Source organism: Schistocerca americana, chromosome 11 (genome assembly GCF_021461395.2).
Source record: "Schistocerca americana isolate TAMUIC-IGC-003095 chromosome 11, iqSchAmer2.1, whole genome shotgun sequence".
Taxonomy (NCBI): Eukaryota; Metazoa; Arthropoda; class Insecta; order Orthoptera; family Acrididae; genus Schistocerca; species Schistocerca americana.
The window spans coordinates 55,146,102-55,170,766 of NC_060129.1; the positions used below are offsets into that span (position 1 = coordinate 55,146,102).

General features: G+C 37.6%; 1 protein-coding gene across 1 annotated transcript in view; it reads left to right on the forward strand.

The window, feature by feature from the left end:
- The first annotated feature begins 11,305 nt into the window (after window positions 1-11,305).
- LOC124553232 (zinc finger protein 708-like) overlaps window positions 11,306-24,665 on the forward strand; it is a 121,342-nt gene continuing 107,982 nt past the window's right edge. Inside the window, exons 1-4 of the mRNA XM_047127122.1 lie at window positions 11,306-11,435; window positions 13,640-13,726; window positions 16,637-16,699; window positions 20,031-20,123. Of these exons, the coding sequence (XP_046983078.1) occupies window positions 13,658-13,726; window positions 16,637-16,699; window positions 20,031-20,123 (225 nt within the window). The 5' untranslated portion in view covers window positions 11,306-11,435; window positions 13,640-13,657. The remainder of the gene's footprint in view (window positions 11,436-13,639; window positions 13,727-16,636; window positions 16,700-20,030; window positions 20,124-24,665) is intronic.

Consider the following 24,665-nt stretch of genomic DNA (forward strand, 5'->3'; position numbering starts at 1 on the left):
TAAATCCATAACATAGTGTAATTAGTCGCGCAAGTTAGTTTATGGGTGACATGTCCAAGGTCCTTAATAATAAACATATGGAAAGATGACCAAGTGTGACAGTCCCAGGCACTCTTCCTAGCATTGTAGCCAAATCACACTGAAAATGTTGGGGAGGCAAACGAGAGACTGTATCTGACTGGCAGAACACTGAAGATTTAACAGCACTACAAATGAGGTTGCTTACAGTACACCTTTCCATCCTCTGCCACAGAACTGCTTCACAATATGCGATCCTTGTGTGACTGAAGACCCCAAAAAAGTTTAAAGGCAGCTCATTTTGTATTATTACGAAATAAAGAGGTGTGTCATATACAAGTTTGGGTGGCAACAAAACACAGGTACTTTGCTTTGTGGTATGAGGATGTCATGAAATGACAGCTTTCTCCTGTAAATGTGAAAATATGTGGAACAACATAGCAATGAAAACGATAAATCTGAACCAACACTAATTGACTGAAGTGAATTTTTCCCCACATGCTTCAAGTGGAACAGGAGAGGAAGTGGTACAATGAACTAGCTGTCAGGCCCTTGTTTGGGAATTGCATATTAGTCACGCAGCTGTAAATCAGTCTCATGGCTTATCTGATGGGAAGATAATGAACTTTAAATTACCTCTCATTTTCACCTAATTCTGCTGTACTATATTGAGAAATCTCTGACCAGTAACCACTGAATCCCACAGAACAATCTCTGAAAATAAAAGCTAATTCACATCAAAAATAGACACCCAAAAATTTTAATGACTGGTCAAATAGGTGAAAGTTCAATTAACTCTGAAGATATTTCAATAAATTAATTAGAAAATATCAAATTTATACACAAAATAGGACAGAATGAATGCAAAGGTAATTTTACAAGAGCTAAAACAACTGTGCTTCACTATGAATGACACTTATAAATTAATGCCTAGCAGTTCATTGTAATCTAACAAAGCTATGAAGAAACTGCAAGACTAAAATTTCTTAGGGCCGATAACATGCCAAGCATTTTTGTAAAACAAATGACAAAATATAAAAAATGAGTCATGGAATTTTTTTTTAAATTTAAACAGGACAAATGACAACAGGCTAAGAAATGTATCTCCAGATATGTGAGAACAAATGAACAAGCAACATCTTAGCAGTTATAAATAAAAGTAGCCTCCCCCTCCCCCACAGTAAGGTTTCAGATTTAGGATTCCAAAGGCAGAAGCATTCATCAGCGTGAGCTTTTCTGAAGGAAAGACATGTTTGGGAGAAAATACTGGAGGAAAAATAGAGCAATGAAAGAATGACTTGCCACACAGTCCCGAATTGACGGAAGTATCTATTTGGGGACAGACATTTAAAACATCAGATTTTGGTTTATTTGCAGAATACAGGGGAAATGCAATCAGTCTACAAAGAAGATTGCTTATAAGTCGCTTTTGCCACCCACCCTAGACTATTGCTCAGGTGTGAGAGACCCATACCAAACAGAAAGAGGTATATTGAATATACAGAGTCTGTCTGAACAAATGGTCACATGTTGGAATCATGAAAGTCACACAGATGCCTTAAATGAACTGGTAGACTAACAGTCACAAAGTGTCCCAAGAAAGCCTACTTAGAAAGATTTAAGAACCAGCTTTAAATGACTGTACTAGCCCTCTACATATAACTCCTGTAGGGATCAGGACAAGATTAGACCAAGTACAGATCACACAGAGGCACTTAAACATACATGAACATAATGGGAAAATTAATAACTGGTACACACTCTCTGCCGTGCATTTTATCAGCAATAGAGCAAGTGGTAAATACCTATCAAATTCCAACACTTATCGCTAACAAACCCCTATTTAAAGTTTAGGTATCTAGCAGATTTCAAGACATAATTTGCAAAATTTGCCATATGTAAATTATAAAAATAGAAAGGGCACAATATAAACAAAAGATTTAAAAATGAAATTTTGGAGGATAGCTCATCCGAGCCTCGAAATACTTCCCAAGGAGCATATTCTGCTCCAACGTTGCCTCTAGCAAAGAACGTTTCACTTCCAGGCTTGCCCGTTTCAACTCCAGCCTCTCATTTTCCCTCTGGTCTCTTTTTCTGTCTTTCCCACTCCATCTCAAGCCTCTCCTTTAAATAATTGCTCCTCTCTTCTTGGGAATCTCTTGATGTGCGACTCTTGACTTTAAGCTTCTTGTGAGGGGGATGGATGTACTTGCAGAGTCCTTAAATATTAACATGCAGAAAAATTGCTTACATGCTCATGCAGAAGTGTGGCATAGAGAAGTATTCCATCATAGTAATGTTAGCACTTACCCAGCAATGAAAATAATTTAGTACATGAAAGAAGGCACTAAAAAATACAGAGTAAAATCAAATTTGCTTGGATAAAGAGAATGAACACAATCAAATAGCAATGCTTTTAGGCACAATTTTCTTACTGAAAACAATTTTCGTATCACTAATAAACCAGTTTAATGTAAATACCTCTAGAAGGAATAAGGGAAGACTAGACATGTCTGCAATACTTAGAGAGGGTAAAACTGATATTAAGGAATGAAAAAATAAAGGAACTACAGTGCCTCTAACCAATTAAATTATTGGCATTAATAGTGTACAAATCAACCTGGGGTCATATTTGCTTGGAAGATTACTACATACAAAGAAATTTGAATGGAACTATCAATTAGTGCACTGAAAAACGAAAAAGTTCACACAAACATCCAACATACTCCCACAGTTTCCACTGAGAGAACTGACAAACTGCATAACTTTGGACCGAGATCTTGCAAATAAGAATCAAAACTTTTTTTTTTATATTTACAGATATTGGTAAAACAAAATTGTGATACCTCCAGTTACCTTGGAGGATGAATTGAAAAATTACTTATGCACATAAACCATAAATTGAAGGATACAGAAAATAGGGTCATATACAACAAAAAGCTATGAAACTGCAATGCTCACACCCACGTGGACTCTTAGCATTTAGTAATTAACAGCTAGGACAGCTAACCTTCGTCGTGTATCCTGATGGCCTGGAACAGCCTGGTCGCTTGGTTGGTCGCTGCCTCCGCCACAACGTCTAAACAAAATAAGGCACTGTGTTAATGTTCATCAAAAACCGTTATAAACTAGAAGTCTCTTGAAGTTCACGTGATGACTGTATGAAGTATCGAATGTAAAGTTACATTCGATACTTGCACCATCAAGCAAAACCTCCGGGTAATTGTCGCTCTTGTTCTGAAAGATCTCGTCCATAGCTTTCATATACATGAAATCTTTCCGACCTCTCCCTAATTCCTTGTTGTCCATTACGCCCTTATAAGAACGTAGCAAACATCGCCATTTGTTTTCATACTGCGCTGGCGAGAACGTCTTTACCAAAGCTTTCTTGATATAAGTGGACATCGCGTCCCATAATTGCTGCTTCCGCTTCAGATCTCGGCTCTTACCGAGCCTTTGATTATGAATTCTGTAGAATTCAATTACTTTCAGTGTAGCTTCCCTGTCCCACAACGCTTCCGGTGTGGGACGTGAAAGAAAGGGTTCTTCCGCACGAGGTGAATGGAAAACCAGGAACTCGTCCATTACATCGTAGTCTGAAAATAACAAATATATAATAGAGTTTCCATATTCTCACCCATAATTAACATACACAGAACACTTTTTATAATTTACCGCCTCTCAATTTGTAATTAAGTCGGATCGGCAATCATTATGTTGCGAGAGGTAAACCAGCCACGTCTTTGTAATGGCACCCGGCTTGCGGGGAAGAAATTAAAGAACAACGTAATCGAAGCCACAATTTTAAAAGGAAAGTACACAGGTGAAGACAGTTTGATTCCAGTATCACTAAGATTCCGACCGACATGCCATTCGACTTTAAACGGTTATAATTTCCAGTGCAGCTTACATTTGCCATGTCGATAGATAAATCGCAAGGGCAGTTGTTATATGTTTGAGGCATCAATCTTGAAAATCATGTTTTTCACATGGCCATTTGTAAGTCGCATATTCCCCTGTCGGGACACCTTCAACTTCATTTGTTTATGCACCAGAAAACAAAACTATCAATGCTGCGTATCAAAAAGTATTACAATAAATGCTACCTAGCAGTAAACTTTGACACTGATTCACTGATCACCACAAAAGTTGACAGATATATATGAGTTTTCATAGATAGGTGAAGAGGAGATGAACTGAGGTGGCGGAATCCAACAGAGAGAGGACGAGGAGAAGGATAGAGGGTGGGGGGAGATGGGCCAAGGGATGGGTTCAAAAATGGTTCAAATGGCCCTGAGCAATATGGGACTTAACTTCTGAGTCATCAGTCCCCTAGAACTTAGAATTACTTAAACCTAACTAACCTAAGGACATCACACACATCCATGCCTGAGGCAGGATTCAAACCGGCAACCGTAGCGGTCGCGCGGTTCCAGACTGTAGCGCCTAGAACTGCTTGGCCACTCCGGCTGGCCAAGGGATGGGGGGGGGGGGGGGGGGGGGGAAGAGGTGATCAGAGAGATAGTGGGAGAGGACTAAATGGATAGAGAGAAAATAGGGGAGGGAAGATGGACTACGAGAGTATGGAATAAATAAATGCCCAGGCAACACAATGCAGTCTGTGCTGCACTTTTCAACACCGAAACGGATGGATATTTGTACTAAAGAAGTGAACCTCCACCCCCCAAAAAGAAGATTGGTCACCTCCCCAGAAGAATAAATTATCTACGCCCCTATTAACCACTGTACTGCAATGAGAACCAAATTAAGATTTTGGAAGTCTAGATTCTTTAACTTTAGTATGTTTCAGCCAAGTATGACACCAATTACATAAATATTTAACTACGTTTCCAGGATGTATTTTTCTGGTTCTGTGAATTCATTCAACGTTGGCAAAATCATTCTAAATTGCCAAAATGCATTTTAACAAAATCTAAGGACTTGTTTCGTATCCAGTTCGTCTAAAAACTATAGTACTGGGAATACAATGGCGACCCTGAGCCATTTTTTGCGGCGCCTACGTTTGCGTCATGAGAGTCCACACTTGTAGTCTAGGTCTGCGCCATGAGGGACCATATTTCAGGCCATCATGATGCAGACTAAGACGACGAGTGTTTACTTGCTTGACGCAAACCTAAACGACGACTGTAGACCCTCATAACACAGACCTAACGACGAGTCTGAATCCTCATGACGCAGATGTAGACGCTGTGGAGAGTGGCTCAGAGTTTCCATTATATTCCTACTACAATACATTCATGGAAAAAGACGCTCTTCATTTTAGGAGCATTTGTAGTGTCTAGGTCTTCAGCATCTTGACTCTGCATGTGGGATGCCCCTTAATATAGAAATACAAGAATAAAATTACATTTTGCAATGTGTGTGGAACTCAACAAAATAAATTGTAATTTAAACGCATAATGTGTATTGCCTTAATCCACAAATGAATATTTTATTTTGCAGAACACTTTTCAACATAAAATATTTACAAATTTTCCTTCAGTTCCCCTGAAAGTATTATTTAGGCCAAACCAGATACTCCTAAAAATATTTGGCTATTTTTGCAAACACAAGTAACAGAAAATGGTTTACAAACAATAATAAATGTCACTTGGGAGGATTGAAATCAAAAAGTTTAGTCTAAAATAAAAATGAACTGTATGCATTAAAAATTTTCTATCTCAGAAATTGACGCCCAGAAAGCACAAGAAAGAAATCTGCACTCTTAATTAGTAAATTTGCGCTCAAACTCATAGTTTCCTGTTTAATGTTCTACTGTATTCTTAATGTGTCTACTGATTAGCGTTTGAATTAATTATGACGAGATCGTTAAGTCTGTCTGCATTAAGACGTGATCGTTTTTCGCTAATTAGGTTTCCAGCGCAACTAAAAATTCTCTCACTAGAGGCACTAGTGGCTGGGATATTTAATATTTTTCTTGCCACACACGCAGGTCAAGGAAGTCGTTGGGAGTTATTTTTCCACCACTGTAGAATATCTCCCTCGTTCACACAGTGTTCTTGCAAGTATCTGCTGACTTCATCATGTAGGAGAGGAGGCTCTTCTGCCCAGTCCTCAAATTTCGCTATTTTGTACGGCCCTGGATTTGTTTCTTGGGTGCTGTGATTGGGCACTTGTACTGAAACAGTACAGGTTCCAATTAATATTTGCAGAACAATGTGATGATCGTACTACACATAGTTGAAATTATAATGGTTTTTAGATGATGCTATCATTTATCGTTCAGTAAAGTCACCAGAAGATCAAAACTAACTGCAGGACGATTTAAATAAGGTATATATTTTTGGTGTGAAAATTAGCAGTTGGCAATAAATAATGACAAGAGCGAGGTTATCCCTGTGTGTACTAAACTAAGTCCGTTAAACTTCGTTTACAAGATCAACCAGTCAAATCTAAAGGCTGCAGATTCTACTTAATACCTCTGATTACAATTACGATCTACTTAAATAGGAATGGACACACAGAAAATGCTGTAGGCGTTTTAATGACAAAACACTCTGTTGGAGCATTGCTACGCAGTTGGAGAGCCTTACGATTGACGAAAGAGGTCGAAAGAGTCTAAATAAGGGCAGCTGGTTTGGTATTATCGTGAAACAGGGGAAAGAGTCTCGCGGAAATTACAAAAGAGTTGGGGTGGGAATCATTACAACAATGGCGTTTTCTGATGTGGCGCGATCTATATATGAAATTTCGATCACCAACTTACACCTCCGAATTCGAAGATATATTGTTGAGTCCCATCTACATTGGAAGAAATGATCGTCAGAATAAAATACAAAAAAGCAGCGCTCAGACGGAGAGATGTAGGTGTTCTATCCCGGCCGAAATTCGAGAATAGGAGACAAATAAGTTGAAAGTGGTTCGATGAACCCTCAACCAAGCACTTGCGTGTGTCTTGCAGAGTAACCATGTACATGTAGATGAAGAATATATGCATTATCTTAGGAGCTTACCTTCAGCACACATCTGTCGTGCTGCTTGGTAAACTTCAATTTTTTCATCCTCAGTTAACTTTCTTAATGTGCGGTAGTTAGCCACCATAAACATTGCAATTTTATGCAACATACTTACGCAAATTTTCTGTTCTAGGAAGGCATCGGCGGCTTGTTTCAAAGGTTTCATGTCCTGAAAATACATTTTCTCAACATACATATTTCACAAGTGGTTCTATAATATTCAGATGGAATAAAATTACAAACCTCTTCATCGTTATCCCGTACGGTACAGTGAGTTTTTAAGGCATAAAACCACGGTAGAACTAAATGTAGGGTTGGCTCCTTGTCACCCTCTAGATCAACTGTGGCTTCTTTAAACGGCTTAAGAAATTCTATAAGCTGGCCAGTTATATGGTGGTCATAACCCAGCATCATATCAGAGTCACCTTCATTATGTAAAACAGCCTTCACTGGATCAATCTGAGAATGGACTGATACAAGCATGTCAAAATAACTGTTCCAACTAGTAGAAACACACTGCTTTAAAGATGAGTTCAGTGTGACACAGAGACCTCTTCTCTTGAAGTACGAAACCGTAGCCCGCACTGTATTAAGAATGGCTAATATATTTGGAACATTTTCTTTCAAAAACTGTTCGCTCAGAACAGACTGTGTTTATATTATGAGCCATGCATGGAAGACGCTGATATATTTCGAGAGCTTTGACAATGTTACTGCCCTGGTCTGTGACAAACGTAATTTTGGCAATGTCTTCACGAGAAACACCCATAGTTTCTAAGCAATCTTCCAACTCGTTTCGAATATTAGAGCCAATTTTTGGGCAGTCAGGAAACGCAGAGAACATCAGTACATATTTATTCAAACGCCAGTCTGAATTTATGTAATGCATTGTCACGGACATGTAATGCACCCCTTTGTAATTGTCTGTCCATAGATCAATTGTACTGGCACATATACCAGAACGAATCGCATGCACTATATCTGGGAGCATTTTGCTGTGCACTTTATCAGCTAAGGTTTGAACTTTCCTAGCTACTGTCACTCTGGAAGGCATAATATTTTTAATATCAACTGAGCCATATTTTTTACCTATGTCGATCAGTGTCTGCCCTAAATTAAGAAATCCTTCTCCTTCTATACTGCTAAATGGTCTCAGGTCCTTAGCACACATTTCGACGCACTTTTCGGCCACTAAATCTTTGTCCTCTTTCAAGATATTTACGGAGTGAGGGAACTGCTTGTCAAATTTGCACACATGTCGTAACATATTCGAGGTTCCCGAATAAGTACTTAAGAGCTTTTTACATAGTTTGCATTGAGAGACACCTACCGATTTATTGAAGCGGCCTCATAAACACACGAAAACGTTTCCCATGCGGCACTTGTGATCTGTTTCGTTACCAGCACGTATTCGCCAGTTGTCAATTTTTTGTCAATCTCACTAAAGTTCGACCTATTCATTGTGCTGCCCCCACCGTTGCGATAAATGAACTGCGGGCTAACTACCTGGCTACTCTAGTCACGGTAGCTTGACAGCGCAACCTGTTGTCAGGCGCAGCAAGCTGAGCGGGTCCCGTGAAGCTTGGCAGGCTTGCAGGAACCCAGGTAGCCCGGGCTTGCGGGAGCCCGTATCGCCCGCATTACCCACTATGCCTCAGTACACGCGCACTCTTGTGTTTACATCGCGGCAGGCTGACCTGCATGAATGGTTGCAGAGGAGCTAGGGGCAAGCAGGCTGCAAGGGGAATTTGTACACCTCTAGTTGTATAAGAAGAGGTACCAGAAGGAATTCGAGTGACTATGGAACTAACTGTCAGAGATCGGTATTTTCCTCTGGCAGTTATCGTTATTGGCTCACAGTTCTCGCTCTCTGGCAGTTACCGGGCTACCATTACAGGTAACCTGGAAGTTGGTAACGGAATAACTGTGTGTCTGCGTTCCCGATACAGTGACTCCAGTCTTAGACCCCGGTGATATTACAGAGACGATACTTACTGGAGCGAACAAATATTTACGTACTTTTTCGGAAATAGCCGCTGGCCATTGCGAATGACAAATAGCATGTCAGAAAGTATAACATAATACAGTTGAATATAATAATTATTATCCTCATCATTTGTCAGGAGATTGTCAAAATATGTGAATATATCACAGTAACTGCTAATATTTACATAATTGATACACTGTCAGAATAAAACACAGTTACGCACTTTTAATAAATTTATCATACACGGAATACCCGATCTTGACTGTTGCAACCAAGTGCTGTCAAAACTGAAATATAGCAGAATTTTTATCTAAGCTGGTCTATCAGTCTCTGTTACGATATTCATCTACAGAGTAGAAGGAGGGGTCAATGGAAGCGTCTGATTCCACCCGTCTGCTTCGACGTAAAGGTGTTGTTGTGTGTGAATGTCATTACAGCACGGTGTTTATGAGTTGGTTTTTGTGTCTGTGTGTGTGTGTGTGGGGGGGGGGGGGGGGGGGCTGCCGATCTAGTTTGCAGCGCCGGAATTTGCTGGTGGTAATTTTTTTTTTTCTAGCTGTGATGTTTTGTGTATTAATGGAGTATTGAATGTGATTTAATTTATGTACGAATGATTGATTTGTGGACTTTTGGGATTGTGGTTTTATTTTTCGCAGTTGTAGGTGTTGATTTTTTTGCATCAGTAGCTGTGGTGCACCTATATAGGTCACCGGAAATGACCGATTCCCATTTTCATAGTTGTATGTGTTGATGTTTTAGTATCGTCATCTGAGGTTGACATGTAGGTCAAGGGAGATGTCCGATTCCAATTTTCGTACTTTTAGTTGTAGGTATTGGTGTTTTGGTATGGTCAGCTATGGTTGACCTATATTGTTCAAGGGAAATGTCCGATTCCTACAGATTTTTGTTGGTGTAGCAAAATGCTGTATTTTTTCTTTTTGTTCTTCATTTTGTGTTTTGGGATCATGGTGTGTGTGTTTTTTTTTTTTTACTAGCTTGTCCTCACCCTAAAACCCCCAACTTCCCGCAGTTGTCCCATTGGTTTGATTGTATTTTTGGTGGGAGATGTTATTGTATTATTTATATGTATCTTCGTGTTTGTTGCCATGTGTATGTAGTGACGTCATAGACACACTTAAAATAGCCATTTCCGGCATATTGATGACGGGTGGAATCAGACACTTCTGCATCAAATAGTCTTTCAAACACACTGTAAACCGTGCTTTATCTGGAACCAAGTTTTTAATGGTTGCTGACTTGCTGGCAGTTTATTGAAAATGCATGTTCCCGAATATTGGACCCCTTTTGGACCAAGGTAGTGATTTTAGGTCTTTATGTAGATTGCTGTTCCCATTTCTAGTACTGATATTATGTATTGAGCTATTGGTTGGAAATACTTGTAACAAATTTCATTAAGGAATAAATATACTAGGTAGCAGTGGTTAGAATACAAAGTTCCTTGAACAGGTTCCTACATGATGTTCTTGAATTTATACCACAAACGATTTTTATTACACGCTTTTACATGCGAAAAACTTTTGCTACGTTTGAAAGTTACCACAGAATACGCTCCCTTATGAAATAATAGAGTGAAAAAAATGTGGTATGCCCTTCCAACTGAATTTATTATCGAGTTGTAGTCCCAGAAACGTAACACTGTCAACCTTTTCGATCTGCATGTCTTCATATGTTATAAACATGCTGTAGCTGGAGAAATCTAGCAGTTACCAAATCTGACATAAAACCTGGATTAGCGTACTCACACTTTCCCCAAGAGGACTAGCTTTTACAGCACAGAAGTAAACGAATCTGTCACATTACGTATATTTTTTGTTGTATTACAAGGCTGTAGACTTTATTCTATTATGTGAGCGGCACAAGAAATTAGCTTCGAATTTAACCTACAGTACTCAGTTTACATATTACTTCATACTTAAAAACGCACATTGTTAACATTTTACTTAAACAGTGCTGTGGCGAAGTTCAGCGTACTTTCTGTCGCAGCTGCGAAGATAATATTTCTCATAGCGACCGATAACCTACAAACATATAATATTAAACACTAATAATCGTTCTAACATCAACTAAAATGTACCCGGAGTTAATAAGCTAAGGTTATGACAAGATTCATACGACATTCCTGCCATTTTTCATTACTCGCAGTTATACTGATAACTAAACTGATGGATTCGAACTATGTCGTTATTTAACTGTAGCCCCTCGGAGTATTCGCCGAAAATCAGCTACCTCTCACGTGAGTCCAACCAGAAATGGGCCGCCGGGAAGCGTACGAACAGCGGAAGCGAATCTGAAGTTCTCCCTTCTCGCCGCTTGGAGCGCTAGTGTCGCTCCAGCTGTGAAACGGTAACAAGTAACAACTTTTAACAGCAGTGCCGTTTAATGGGAGACTGTGTCACATTACAAATGTAAACCGTGGAGATAAATAAGCAAAGGTAACAGTAAACTTGTTGTTTCATTCAATCACATATTTATTATTCTTGTAACTGCATGGGTCACACGAAGCATTTTCCATGTATTTTGTTACGATGTTCTGACAATAGTTGCAATATTGTATTAATTTAACGGCATTTTGCCTTGTATTTGAAATTTATTTTGTGTATCCAAAGGGCTGTATTTAAATTATCGTTGGTGGATTGGTTTATGGTTTGGGCTAGTGTGCGAATTTGGTTTATACTTCTATTATGTTATGTTTTCCAAAACAAACAACTTAATAATAATAATAATAATAATATTTATTCAACATCGAATAATCAAATACAATCCCTATTCCCTAGAAATAATACAGTTTCAGGACTTCATACAGATTATTCTTCTGAATACGTCAGTTTATAAATTACAAACTAAAGATTTGTTTGTATTAATAAATTTTGCGTTTTGTTTTCCATAAGCTTGTAATTTTTCGAAATGGACAGAGATCAGCAACTTTGTGCGCAGGTACTCCCTACGTATACTATACATCAATTGTGAAAAGTACAGGTGCTGTTTGTAGCCCATAGCGTCTTGTGAAGTACTTGCTATTTTCGTCCCATCCGATAAAATCTCTACATCTATATTCTGTAATCTGTAACTTCATAAAAGAGACTATTTGTATTTTCGACGTTTTTTCAACAGTTTCCATATGTTGTGATCTCCAGTGAAAGTGATAAGTCATTTATAATTTCTGTAGGAAGGACGACCTACGACAGCAAATTTCTCACTCTCCCTATTTGGTTACCTTAATCTGTATTTATGTTGTGATGTAATATTTTTTTTTTTTGTGAAGGAAAGACGAGGGATAAGAACAGCGTTTGTTATGATGTAATGTGATGCTTGTCCGTACTACAGTGGAGTAACTTCGATAGTATTGTTCAGTCGTTTAGTGCACATAGTTACTTCATTTCAGGAATGGGGCATCAGCAGAAAAGAAATGTTGGACATATTCATTTGTTGTGGCTATTTGGAATCATTTTAGTATCCTATTACTTGATCTGGAAATCGTGCACAACAACAGTTTGTATTAAGATGCATTTATGAATGTTTAGTGTAAGGATAATGCTACATCTTTGCAAATAGATGTAGAAAGGAAGTAACTAGTGTAGAAACAGCTGCTATATAGCCTAAATGTAATTCTCACCATGGGTTCACAGTTGAGATGGAGGAGAGGCAATAAATATGTTTAGTAATAGAATATTAAACATAGATGATGATAAAAAAAATTTTGATGGTTCTTGAAAAAGTGCAGTGTGTGTGGTTCCTTTTTTTTTTTTTTTTTTTTTTTTTTTTTTTTTTTTTTTTTTTAAGTGAATGGATAAAAATTCAGCACTGCAATATTTGCTCTAATCTGGGTATTCAGTTATGCCTTATAAAAGGAAAGCCTTACAGGAGCAACTGTGTCAAAAACACACATTAAACATATAATAAAATGATGCTGAACATCTCTTGTAGTTAGATTTTCATTTTGTACATGTCAAGATGATTCTGAATAACTGAAGACAAACTGCAGACTAATGTCCAAGTTTAGAGGTTAAGTACTGAAAGTGCCACATACATGATTAAGAACTGCAAATTCCATTTTGTTCTTACCTGCATCAATGAGAACTGGATTATAACATTTGGATAATCATATGCATTCTGGTAGTCCCAAACTGAATCCCAAAGATCGAAGTCTCTATTTCAACTTATCTTTCTTCGACTTTAAAATTGTGGTTGATGTTAGAAGCTGATTTTCCGTAGAAAATCCATTTTCCATTTATTAGTTGCTTTGATTCCTCATAATGCTGTAGTTACAGTTCCTGTGGGAAAAAGCAAGACACATATCAAGTAATGCTCACAGTAGTGTTATGTAGCTAGTGTATCTTAAACAAATGACAGAAACAAACAGCATCAATCAGTTGTAGCATTTGTTTCTGTTGGATGGATTTTGCAAAACACTGATTTTCTCTCATTTTAAGATTATATGTATGACACTTCGTAATGAGGAAATGGTAAATCAGTTCATGTCATTGGACTCCTTTCTTCAGGTAGTGTAGAATTTTTCTAGTTTAGTGGTTCATCTGCTGCAGCCAGTAATGGACTGAAAATACTGCCTTTGAGCTGTATCTCACATTAATAATGGAAATTGAATGTGACTCTTTGTACCTGGTTCCTTGCTTTTCAGGGGCTAATAACTGCAGTAATGGACCACCAGAAAACTATTCGGATAAAAGATGAAACAAATGAAACAGCAGGTTCACCAGGCTCCATTGTAAGTAGTTACTTTGTAATTTTATTACTGTAGTTTCATTAATTTCGGTGTGTGATATGTTCTGTGAATAAACAGAATTCATGTTGTATTGCTGAAAGTATGCAGTAAAATATCCAGTGAGTTTTCGAGGTCACACACATCTTTTGTAGCACTATGCATAAATTGTAATATGTGTTAAAATTCACAAATGATGCAGGGGAGGTTTTAAGTTTAATTTTTGTAAATGTAGGCAAATTTGTAATCCACTGCTTATTGCCAGTGATAACATCTTTGTATAAAATTAAGCTATTATGACAAAATAGTTCACGAGTGATTGGCTGGATGTCAGTTCCAGTAAGCACAGTATTTCAGTAAGTGTCCACACTGCCATCACCCAGTGTGTTGACTGTTAGTACGGAATTAAACAAATGGTTCAACACTGCTATGGCAACTTTGATCCACACTGTCCCTTTCACACTAACCTAGACCTTCAGCTTTGCTACAGATCAATTTAATAAATTTAAGTATATTCTTAATGCACTGGCAATGGTTGTATGTTTGCTTAAAGGCAGATTTAATCTGAACTGATACATTTCCTTTAAGTGTCATCTTTAATCTACAATGCAAGAATGAAGATGACATTGTAATGAATATCAGCAATGTAATTTCAAAATATAGCAGGGTCAGGTAATGCATTATTACATTCTATACTTGAAAAGTGGGCAATAACTAGACTTGAAGACAATAGATGCTTTTCATATGTTGTGCTACAGGAGAATGCTGAAGATTTTTATAGGGAGATCCGAGAGCTAATTATGAGTAAGTGGTTAAAATTTAATCCACAATTTGACTAAAAGAGGTTTGGGATAAAAAAGTAGAGAGAGACAAAGGATTGACTTCAGTAAGCAGGGGCAACTGCAGTAGCTGCAGAAATGGACTACTGGGGAGAGCTGCGTCAAACAAGGTTTAAGACTGATCACAACAACAAAACAGTGCATTGAATAGAAATTGTAATTTCAGTATTAACAGTAAATGTTTTCTGGAACTGAAAAATAATTACAGGTCTAGTGAACAATACGAACTATAAGTGTAGTTTTTTCAAGTGTATCATATGTTACATAGGTGGTACCTTGGAGTTGTGTTTGTGTGTTCCTATTCTAGAGTGTGTTTGTCTGTTTTGTTGATGTCACTAGTTGAGTGGTGGCTTGAACTGTCTTTTTGCTATGCCAGCGTAGGGCTAGTGGAGATGCTGGTCACTTAAGGAAAGCAGTGATGTGGATTGAGTTCTATACTACATCTGTAGCAGTTATATAGTTATAGCACAGCCTAAGGCCTGTGTTAAATAGAAAGGTGATAGTCTAATTGTGGTTTGTAAATGCCAATGAATGTTTTTATAACAATATTTTTCCATAGTTGCCTTTGTGCAACTGATGAAAACCCTTGTTTTCCTACTGTAGTCCAGTATTTTCAGATTTTTAATATGTCTACAGGTGTTAACCGCACTCAAAACTTTTCTTCTGTAGATCCTGATAGTTCTTCAGTTTTTATTTTTCTAATATTTGCATATTGTTGGTGAAGTCATCCATTGATAATTTCTTAGGGCTTTTATTGCTGCTGTGTTAATGATAATCGGTCTACCAGTGCTCAGTCAAGATATCTAATTGTTACCTTGAAAGAAGTTTGAAGAGATATTTACTGTGAACATTGATTTAAGAAGTTAGTTTCATATAATAATGTCTTGCAGTAGCACTTCTCTCTGAATATGTAAACTAAGCCTCAATAAGATCAGTAACAGAAAATTCTGTAGTATACATTAATTTATTTTTCTGATACTGTATACATGCACCCTGATATATTCCAGAGTGTATATATTTGATGGTAGCAAACTTATGGCAAAAGTAAGAGGTTGTACGTTCAGTATTGATGTTCTTTTTGTAAATATCTCTTCTACATACATCAGTTCATGACAAATGACATTTGTAGAATTGTGAGGATGTTACACAAATATTAAGGAATTTTTGTTGTAAACAATGTAACTTGAAGTTTGGATCAAACTTTTGGTTGCATTGTAAAAGACTTGTTGCTTCCTTTGCCTCTCTCTTCTTGAATGTTTCCACAGACTGGTGACAGTACAAATGTAAGAACATGCTCCATAAATTGGCTTTGCAAAAAAATGTCGGCAGATTAGCTGTATATGTTGACAACATAGCAGACAGTCTGCATTGAGTCAAGCTAGACTTTACATTCATTATAAGTCTGGCCTAAGAATAACAGTGTAGAGAACTATGTTGTCCAGCTTTCAACCTTTTCGCCTTGATTTTATTTCACTTCTCTTCTTTGTATTTAACTTCTATTAGTTTTTCTGAAAATTCGAGGATTATCTTGCCCATTTTCATTCTTTAAATGGTAATGCATCTACTATAGATAGTGCATTGTGAGCAAGTTGAATAATTTGTGATACTATAAAACCTGTAATTTCTGTGATAATAATCTTATGCCACTCCCATTTGGAATAACCACAGAAACCAAGATACACATGACATTTATCTTTTGCACTACTTCCATTGTGTAAGAATACCTGTTTTTCAGTAACTCAGTGCTGTATTAAAGAAACAACCTTGGCTGTTTCATCACTCAGAAATTAATTGTAGAATAGTTCTGTAGTGACGAAGATGTTGAAAATAATGTTGTGATTCTCATAATGTTAATTTCATTCTAATTGAAATATGACAAATCAGTTTTCCATCAACCAGAATTACTGTCACACAAAAGAACATATACCGAGAACTGGCAATAAAATGATAGTTGTGACATTTATTAATCTTGACAGTTACTTCAATTTGACTTCAAAGATGTGAAAGTTCTTAACAGTGTGTGGAGATTATGACTGTTTAACTGTACTCATTTTGCTTTGTTTTGCTCTTACCACAGGTCCAGGTATACCACTCCAGTGTGAAAATAAAGGAAGAATGGCAGGAGACTGGGAATCAAGAGGTAATTCTAGTATTTTTGTGATTGAGTAGGATCTTCACAGTTGTGGGGAATGTAATGGAAGAGGTAAGCAATATAGCTATGTATTAGTGTCGAAGTTTGTTCAGTAATGCTTGTAATGATGACTGACACAATATCATCATTTGCCCACTTGCGTCAAATATGGCATTGAAGACTAAATATAGTATTTTTTAGGCATTGCTCTATATGGATTGAAGGATTGTCTTCGTACAGGAACAGTAGTTTTAGTATATACATTAGTAGAATTATTATCTTGTACAAGGGCATGCTGAAAAGTAATGCCTCCACATTTTTATGTAAGTAGTGTCAACACTTTTCAAATAAACAAGCTTTGTTAACTTTTACATCTTGTATGTTTGACTTTGTTGACAGAACCACAACCTCACCTCTGCTCTCACTGCTTCAGTCACTATCTAATCAAAGTCCATGAAGGTATTGTTTAGATTAGGAAACAAATGAAATTGGATGGGTCAAGTCGGGACTGTATGGAGGATCATCGATTACAGTGAACCCAAGCTGCCAGATTGTTGCAGATGTTGCAGCGCTAATGTGTAGTCGGGCATTGTCATGCTGAAGGAAAGGGTGCGGCATGTATGAACACTCTTTGAATTCAAAACCTGATCACAGTACACTGCTCCTCATGCACCAACACAGTTAAGTAACACATGTTCATGTTATGTGCTATAATCCAGAGCCCTCTAGCAGCAGATGGTTTGAATTTGGGTCAGTGGAGCGACAAAGCCAATTGAGGTATTTCATATTGTGCACATTACTCAGTCGAGTAACATGTATGACATGTAGTACCTCAACTGATACTGAGAACAGAATAAAAAAAATTGAGGCATTACTTTTAGAACACCCATGTATATACAAACAAAAATAAGATGTATGTGTGATTGTGTTGATGTATGTATAAAGTGATGCATGATAGTTGCTGCAAAGCCCTGTACTTGATCAGTCATTTCCTACCTATTTGACCAGTTGTTTTGATTAGTAAACTAACCACAGATATTTCTTTGACTGAATCAGTTGTCATTCTCATGGGAGGTGTGCTTAGTGGGCAGAGCAAGAATGAGAATTCATTATATCCTGTGAAAATGATGATGAAGTATGATTCAAGATATGAATGCTTTTCCTTGAAAATACTCCAGAATATCAGGAAACGCAAAGTGAATGTTGACACTTCCCAACACACTTCTGATTCATATCACCAACTGAATCAACATGATACTATATAATATCCACATGTGCAACAATCTGGCAGTTTTTGTATTTTCCGCCTAAGTATAATCTATTATTAAAATTAAGCTCCATAATAGGCTTCTGTCCTTTGTTCTCTCTTCTATATTTCCATAAACCCTTACAATGTCATATACTTCAATTTGTTTCATTATCCTTGTTATCAAGGTATTTACCCAAGCTGCATATCGACTCTGTTTGCCTTGATTAAATTTTCTTCACTCTTTTTCATTTCTATGTTTTCCTTCATTAAATATTTTTTACTCTTTTCATTTCTACATTTTTTTCTATGTGGAAAATCTAAAGGAAGATGGACAGATGGAGCAAACTCCATCCTGCAGAATGTGAGGTGTTAACAACGGCAGGGCCTCATTCAGTTGGTCCCTACATCCAGTGTTCTCTGGATCACACACAGTTTACATTATAGTGCATTTAAAATTAGTTGCAACTTCTGAAGTTTGGCTCAGATCGACCAGCCAGCGCAGCTGACTGGTTATGTGCCAAGCATTCCTGACGTTTTCTTCGCCTACAGCAATCTTCCATGCTGGCAACTATGCTTCCCTCCACTCACTTTGTACTGAACTGTCAAAAGTCTCAACTAGTTTTAAATACATTATAAACAATCTTTCCTTTCGTGCATTGCATATTAGGCCTTTGCTCTTCCTTGGCCCTTCCAGGCTTCGTCAACCTATTGGTTGTGCATTTGCACTACTTAATAGTGATGTTGCTATTGGCTGACTACATCGTGTGTCCTGTGCTCTGAATATCTGGTGTCATCGGGTGGTGAGATAACTGACTGGCTTACAAAATTGCGTCACAATTTTAGTGCTTCAGAAACTAACATGCTGTTTTGGGTTGAATTCGAATTTATTCTTTTGTAATTACAAAATGTGAAAATGCAGTGTACATGTTGCTGCACATCAAAGATATTTCTGAGAGCGCGTTTTTTTTCTTTCTTTTAAAATTTTCTCTGGGTTTTGCTGTCTAAGGTGCTGTGAAGAAGTGGTGCTGGTGTCTAAAACCTTAACCATTGAAAGGATTGGTGTGTTTCACAGTCCCGTGGGATTTATCATGGTGAAAGTGTATGTTCGCCCTGGGAAGAGTGTATTTTTAACCAGGATTTTTTTTCCTTCTCTGCATATACACCCTGTTATAAGACAGAGTTTATCTGTGCCCATGCTATGGACACTCTGTTGTGATTACTCAACCATAAACGTACTGTTATGTCCGTTGCACTGCTTTCAGTCTGTTCAGAAATGTGCAACTGTCTCCTTTGCATGTCTTCATTTCCTCCTATTTATCCATTTGAAAAACTGTGTCAGCATAGCTCCAGAGTGAGGATTTGAGCTCAGGAGAATGATAATTCTCGTTCCTGGCACAGGATTTTCTTGTAAAAAAAGTATTGTATTGCAATCATGTATCGTTAATGTCAGGGTGTTGTAGCTGCCCTGTCTCGTTATTAATCACTACATGCAGAGTCCTTCATTAGATAGTTGCATGATGAGAAAGTTCTCATCACTACTTTTCTGTCCTAATGTACGGATATCACTTGCACTGGTGGTAATGCAGAATTGGTGGAACAGGAGGTTCTGGTTGTCACTGATGGTAGGATTTTGACAAAGTAAACAACTAACAGGAACTGAAGTGTAGATGATAGAAAAAATTGCCATGAGCATACATAAACAGTCCATAGAAAAAATTGCCATGAGCATACATAAACAGTCCATGCAGCAGTCCAAATCATGAAGTGTAATGGAGGTAAGATCAGAAACTTAGGACCTCTGCCTGCCTTTTGCAGGCAAGTGTGCTACCAAAAATGCACTTGCCTGTGAAAGGGAAAGGTCTTACTTCTGAGTACGAGTCCTGCACACAGTGTTAATCTGCCAGGGAGTTTCAAATTGATGCACATTCTGCTTCAAAAGGAAAATTTATTGTATTTGTATGATTGTTGCTTTTTCAGCAATGTAATTTTTTATGAGAGGTGCAGTTGAAGACAAATCCCTCTTAATAGTCATACAGTAGTTACAGAAGTTTATGCGCAAGCTTTAAGTGGGTAATTAGTTTCCTTTTTCAGTTACTTCAAGATCCATTAAAAATTGAAGATCCATGTTATGACATAAAGGAAGAGCCAGGACTAAAACTGAATGAGAGACTCTCTGAGCATAATGTAAGTTTTCAAATCAGTGTTGTTTTATGCTTGAGTTACAGCAAGACAATCATGAATGTAATGGCTGCATATAGTTAAAAGATCATAGATGGAGAGCCATTCTAACCTATGATACAGTAATCTGTAGTATTTGTGTAAAATTTCCATGACTCTGGTTATCCTTGTGTTGTACGTGTTAGCTGTTGTTGTAATTGTTGTGGTTGCATGTCCAAACATTGGTTTGAATGCAGCTCTCCAGGCTACTCTGCCCTGTGTAACCCTGTTCATCTTTGAAGAACTGATGCAACTTACACCCTTCTGAATTTGCTTACTGTATTTATTTCTTGGTCTCCCGTTGATTTTTAGCACCCCCCCCCCCCCCCCCCCCGCCCCCCCCCCCCCATGCCTCCACCCCCGTGTGCACACTTCCCTCCTGTTCTAAGATGGTGATCCCTTGATGTCTCAGAATGCATCCTGTCAACCAATCCCTTTTTTAGTCAAGTTGTCCTGCAAATTTCTTTTCTCCCCAATACCAGTCAGTACCAGTTCATTTGTTATGTGATCTACCAATCTAATCCTCAGCATTCTTCCATAGTACCACATTTCAAATGCTTCTATTCTCTTCTTGTCTAAACTGTTTATCCTCCCTCTTTCACTTCCATATGTGGCTACACTCCAGACAAATACCTTCAGAAAAGAGTTTCTGGCACTTGAGTCTGTATTCAATGTTAACAAATTTCTCTTCTTCAGAAACACTTTTGTTGTTTTTGTCAGTCTATATTTTATATCTCTCTACTTCTACACCTATCAGTTATTTTGCTACCAAAGTAGCGAAATTCATCTACTACTGTAAGTATACTGTTTCCTAATTTAACTCCCTCTAACCTTTGACCAGTGCAGCACAGCATTATTTGGATATACACTGGTAAGGCAACACTATAGCTACTGCCCACCATGAGAGTGAATGCATTGTGTTGTGTACACAGGGCTGTGGGGGTATTATTATGCTAAAGGAAACATATACCTGGGCTTCCATTGAACCTCTAGTAGTAACCAAATACACTGTGATTACTGTGGATTGTGTCAATATGGTTCCATTGATGCTTTGTCTTTCATAGTGGTAATGCAGATTTCCAGGTAGGTTACTATCCATTTCAAAAGGCCAGAATGATACTGCAGTGGTTTGAATAGTATTGCAGTGAATGAACGTCCATGGTGTGGCAACCAAATTCAACTGATGTGCATCCATGGAACACATTCCAACCCTGCACTCAGAAACCAACAGCCCATAATTCATGGGATTTGCAGGAGTTAAATTCTAGGCAGATCTAGTGCCATATACCTCGAGAAACCTACCAAGAAATGGTCAAATCTATGCTATGCAGAAACACTGCTGTACTGTATTGCAGATATGGATCAACACACTTTCAGCCAGATGAGTTGATGTATTTGCTCAACAGCATGTGATACTATAATATCTGGTCAGAAAATTAACTTTATTAAATTACTCTTTGAATAAGATACGATAATCAATGAAAAGTATGAAGATCTTCATACTGAAATATGGAGAGCTATGTTGTATGCACATAATGAGAGGTTTTTTTTTTTCTCAGTATCTGGAAGACTCATTTTTAGCCTCGGGGTCCACTGATTCTATCAAGGAGGATCCAGTACTAACTTTAGGAGCAGAAGAAACTGAGAATTTCATAAGTATTTACATCTTACAGATGGATTGCATGTGAAGTGAAAATATGTCATTTGGTAACTGTGGAGTACAAAGGATGCATTACAGTGAATTTAGCATAGTTTGTAACTCTTAGTAGTTTTGTAGTATTGTGTTATTCCACTTGAATTATTGTCAGTATTTTGCTGAGTGCTCTGAGTAGAATTTCAACAGAGCTGTAACAATATATGTAGTCATAATTTCACTGTCACAGGTTGATATCAGTTACACTAAGATCATGATAATCCAGCAGATCCAGTAGTCCAACATGTGCCAGATATTTTCCCGTATTCTTTGATCATTTGCATGCCTTCGAGAAACATTGAAACCTTTTGGTGTGACATCTTTTCAGCAACAATTGTTTGCCTAACAGATTGATTATATTCTCATCAAGATATGCTAGTTATAATATTGGCTTTGTGCTACTATCAGTGATTCTTCATTCACTAAACCTAAGTTTACAGTACTTATTTTTGCATCAGTGCTTTGGTATTTTAATTATTTAATGAAGTCGTAATGCTGTGTTAGTATTCAGATACTTCTATGACTGTCAGACTACACCACAGTAAAATGTTTGTATGTACAGTGAACATGTTTTCCAAATAGAGCAAAAGTGAACCTAAAGCAGCAAAACACAAACATGTGATTTTGACAAGCCACAAAAAACTGGACAACATAAGCAGTTTGGAAAAGAGTGAGAACCAAAACAGTATTATGAGTGAACTATGGTCTAAAATGATTGAAGAAACTGAGATGGAAAGCAATGCAAATGATGATGCGATTACAGCTGATGGTTCTGAAATTGTACAAATGATAAATTCTGCATCTACCAATGAACTGAGGGCTTTTTCAAGTGAAATTAAAATGGGTCAACATAGGCAGAAATTCGGTTACTGAAGGAGAGCTGAATGATATGACATTATAAAAGTGTTCTGAAGTCACAGCAGGTGCCTGAAGCTGACAGTGATAAAGGAAAAAGGCCTGCAACTAACACCTCTTAGGTTGAGGCTGTAGAAGCCTTAGACACTTAAGTGAAATTCGCTAATAGAAGACAATAATACAGTGCTTCAGAAGTTGTGAATCTGAACATCACGCAAAATAATTGTTGTCAGAAAAGGGCTCAATCAAAAACAAGTTGGAATTTCTGTAATGTTCAGGGTGCTCAGGAGATAATTTCAGTTAGTCAGCGGTAGACACCAGTCTGGCATATTCCACACCCGTGAGGGCATCAAATATCTGTACTATTTCTAAGACAGTGATTCCAATTAAACTGCACTAAATTCTTGACAATAATCTTTATTAATTAGCTTCATCTTGATATCCTCAAACCAATTGTTCTTATTGTATTTTGTAACTAGCGTACAAAACATGATTTATGTGCTGTATATCGAACTTCTCAAAAACTTTGAGCCTTAAACTGTTGTAATAAAGCAATATACTATTTGATTTTTAATTAAATTTTATTTTTATAGAAAAGTAGTTCTTTTCCTGATACAGGCTGTGGCCGAAAGCTTAAGTGTAAATGTATTTTAATTTTGCCTCATTGGCAACAAGGCATGTTATCTTTACATTAGTAGCAGTCTTCTATGCACTTCAGTAACTTTGATTAATGTGTTGGAGGCAAATACATTGGACTGTTACCTTGTCAGTGAGTCTCTGTATTTGTGAGTTTGTGGCAAAGAAATTTCCAAGGGGGGGGGGGGGGGGGGATTATTAAATAAGCTAAGATGTACACAGACTCGGCACAGTGAACTGGGGAAATAGTGACTGTCCTATAAATTTTTTATTATATACTTTAGCCTCATGTCACACACATGGTATCATTAACGGTTTTAATTTATGACCAAGCTGTTATCAGATGAACTGTGCAAAAAATAAAGAAACACAGAGGTAGTAAACTACTATAGTGTGTTTAAAAGAAGTTGCGACATTTGACAATTTAGTGAAGAGCAAGTGTAGGGAATCATAGTTTACAATCGGTAGTGATAACACAATGCCTATCTTAGGTTATGACCAATAGTCAGCTGCCAGGCAAACATTCTTTGACAGTAAAGAAATGACAATACTAAACAGAGCAGTTATATCAATGAATGTTTAATACCTACTCACAGTTATAGATTAAGTTGAGTGACCCCAAGGGAAGAATCATTGCTGTCTTCCTCAGAACTAGAACTGGCACTGGAGCTGACTGGAATGACTCTGTTCCATCTGTTCTTCCAGCAGTCCTTCATAAATCGATGTCTCCTGAATTTCCTCCTTGGAATAGCTGACAATTCAGGATCAATCCTGTGGGGTGAAGTGTGCAATGGCCTCTTTTTTCAGCATTTCAACCTTAATGAGCGTAAACTTCTTGGTGTCACTTGCCACATTACCTCTCACCTGGGCCCATATATGATGAGCTGGATTCAAATGAGCATGATGCAGAGGAAGCCTTGATTACACTATGCTCTTTAGTGTTAACTGATTTGTTGACCTTGCATTGTGGAGGTTTTGGCTTCTACAGCATAAGTTCCATTAACTATTCATGCCAAATTCAATTTTATCTCATGGAATGTTTCTTTGTACACAGTGCATAAACTCAATTTCCTCCACTTCATTGTTAGTCTTATCCATTACAGCAGAGTGGTATGGTACATTGTCCATTATTACTATCGAATTCAGATGAACATTTCACAGCAGAGCATCTGAAAACCACTCCATAAAAACTGTGGGACTCATTTCCTGATGATAGTTGCCTTGATTCCTGGAACAGCAATAAACAGGTTGGAATGAAGCCATGAGCAGAGCTAGCAAGAAGGATGACAATTCTGCCACTCTTGTCTAACTGTGCTTTGGATGTT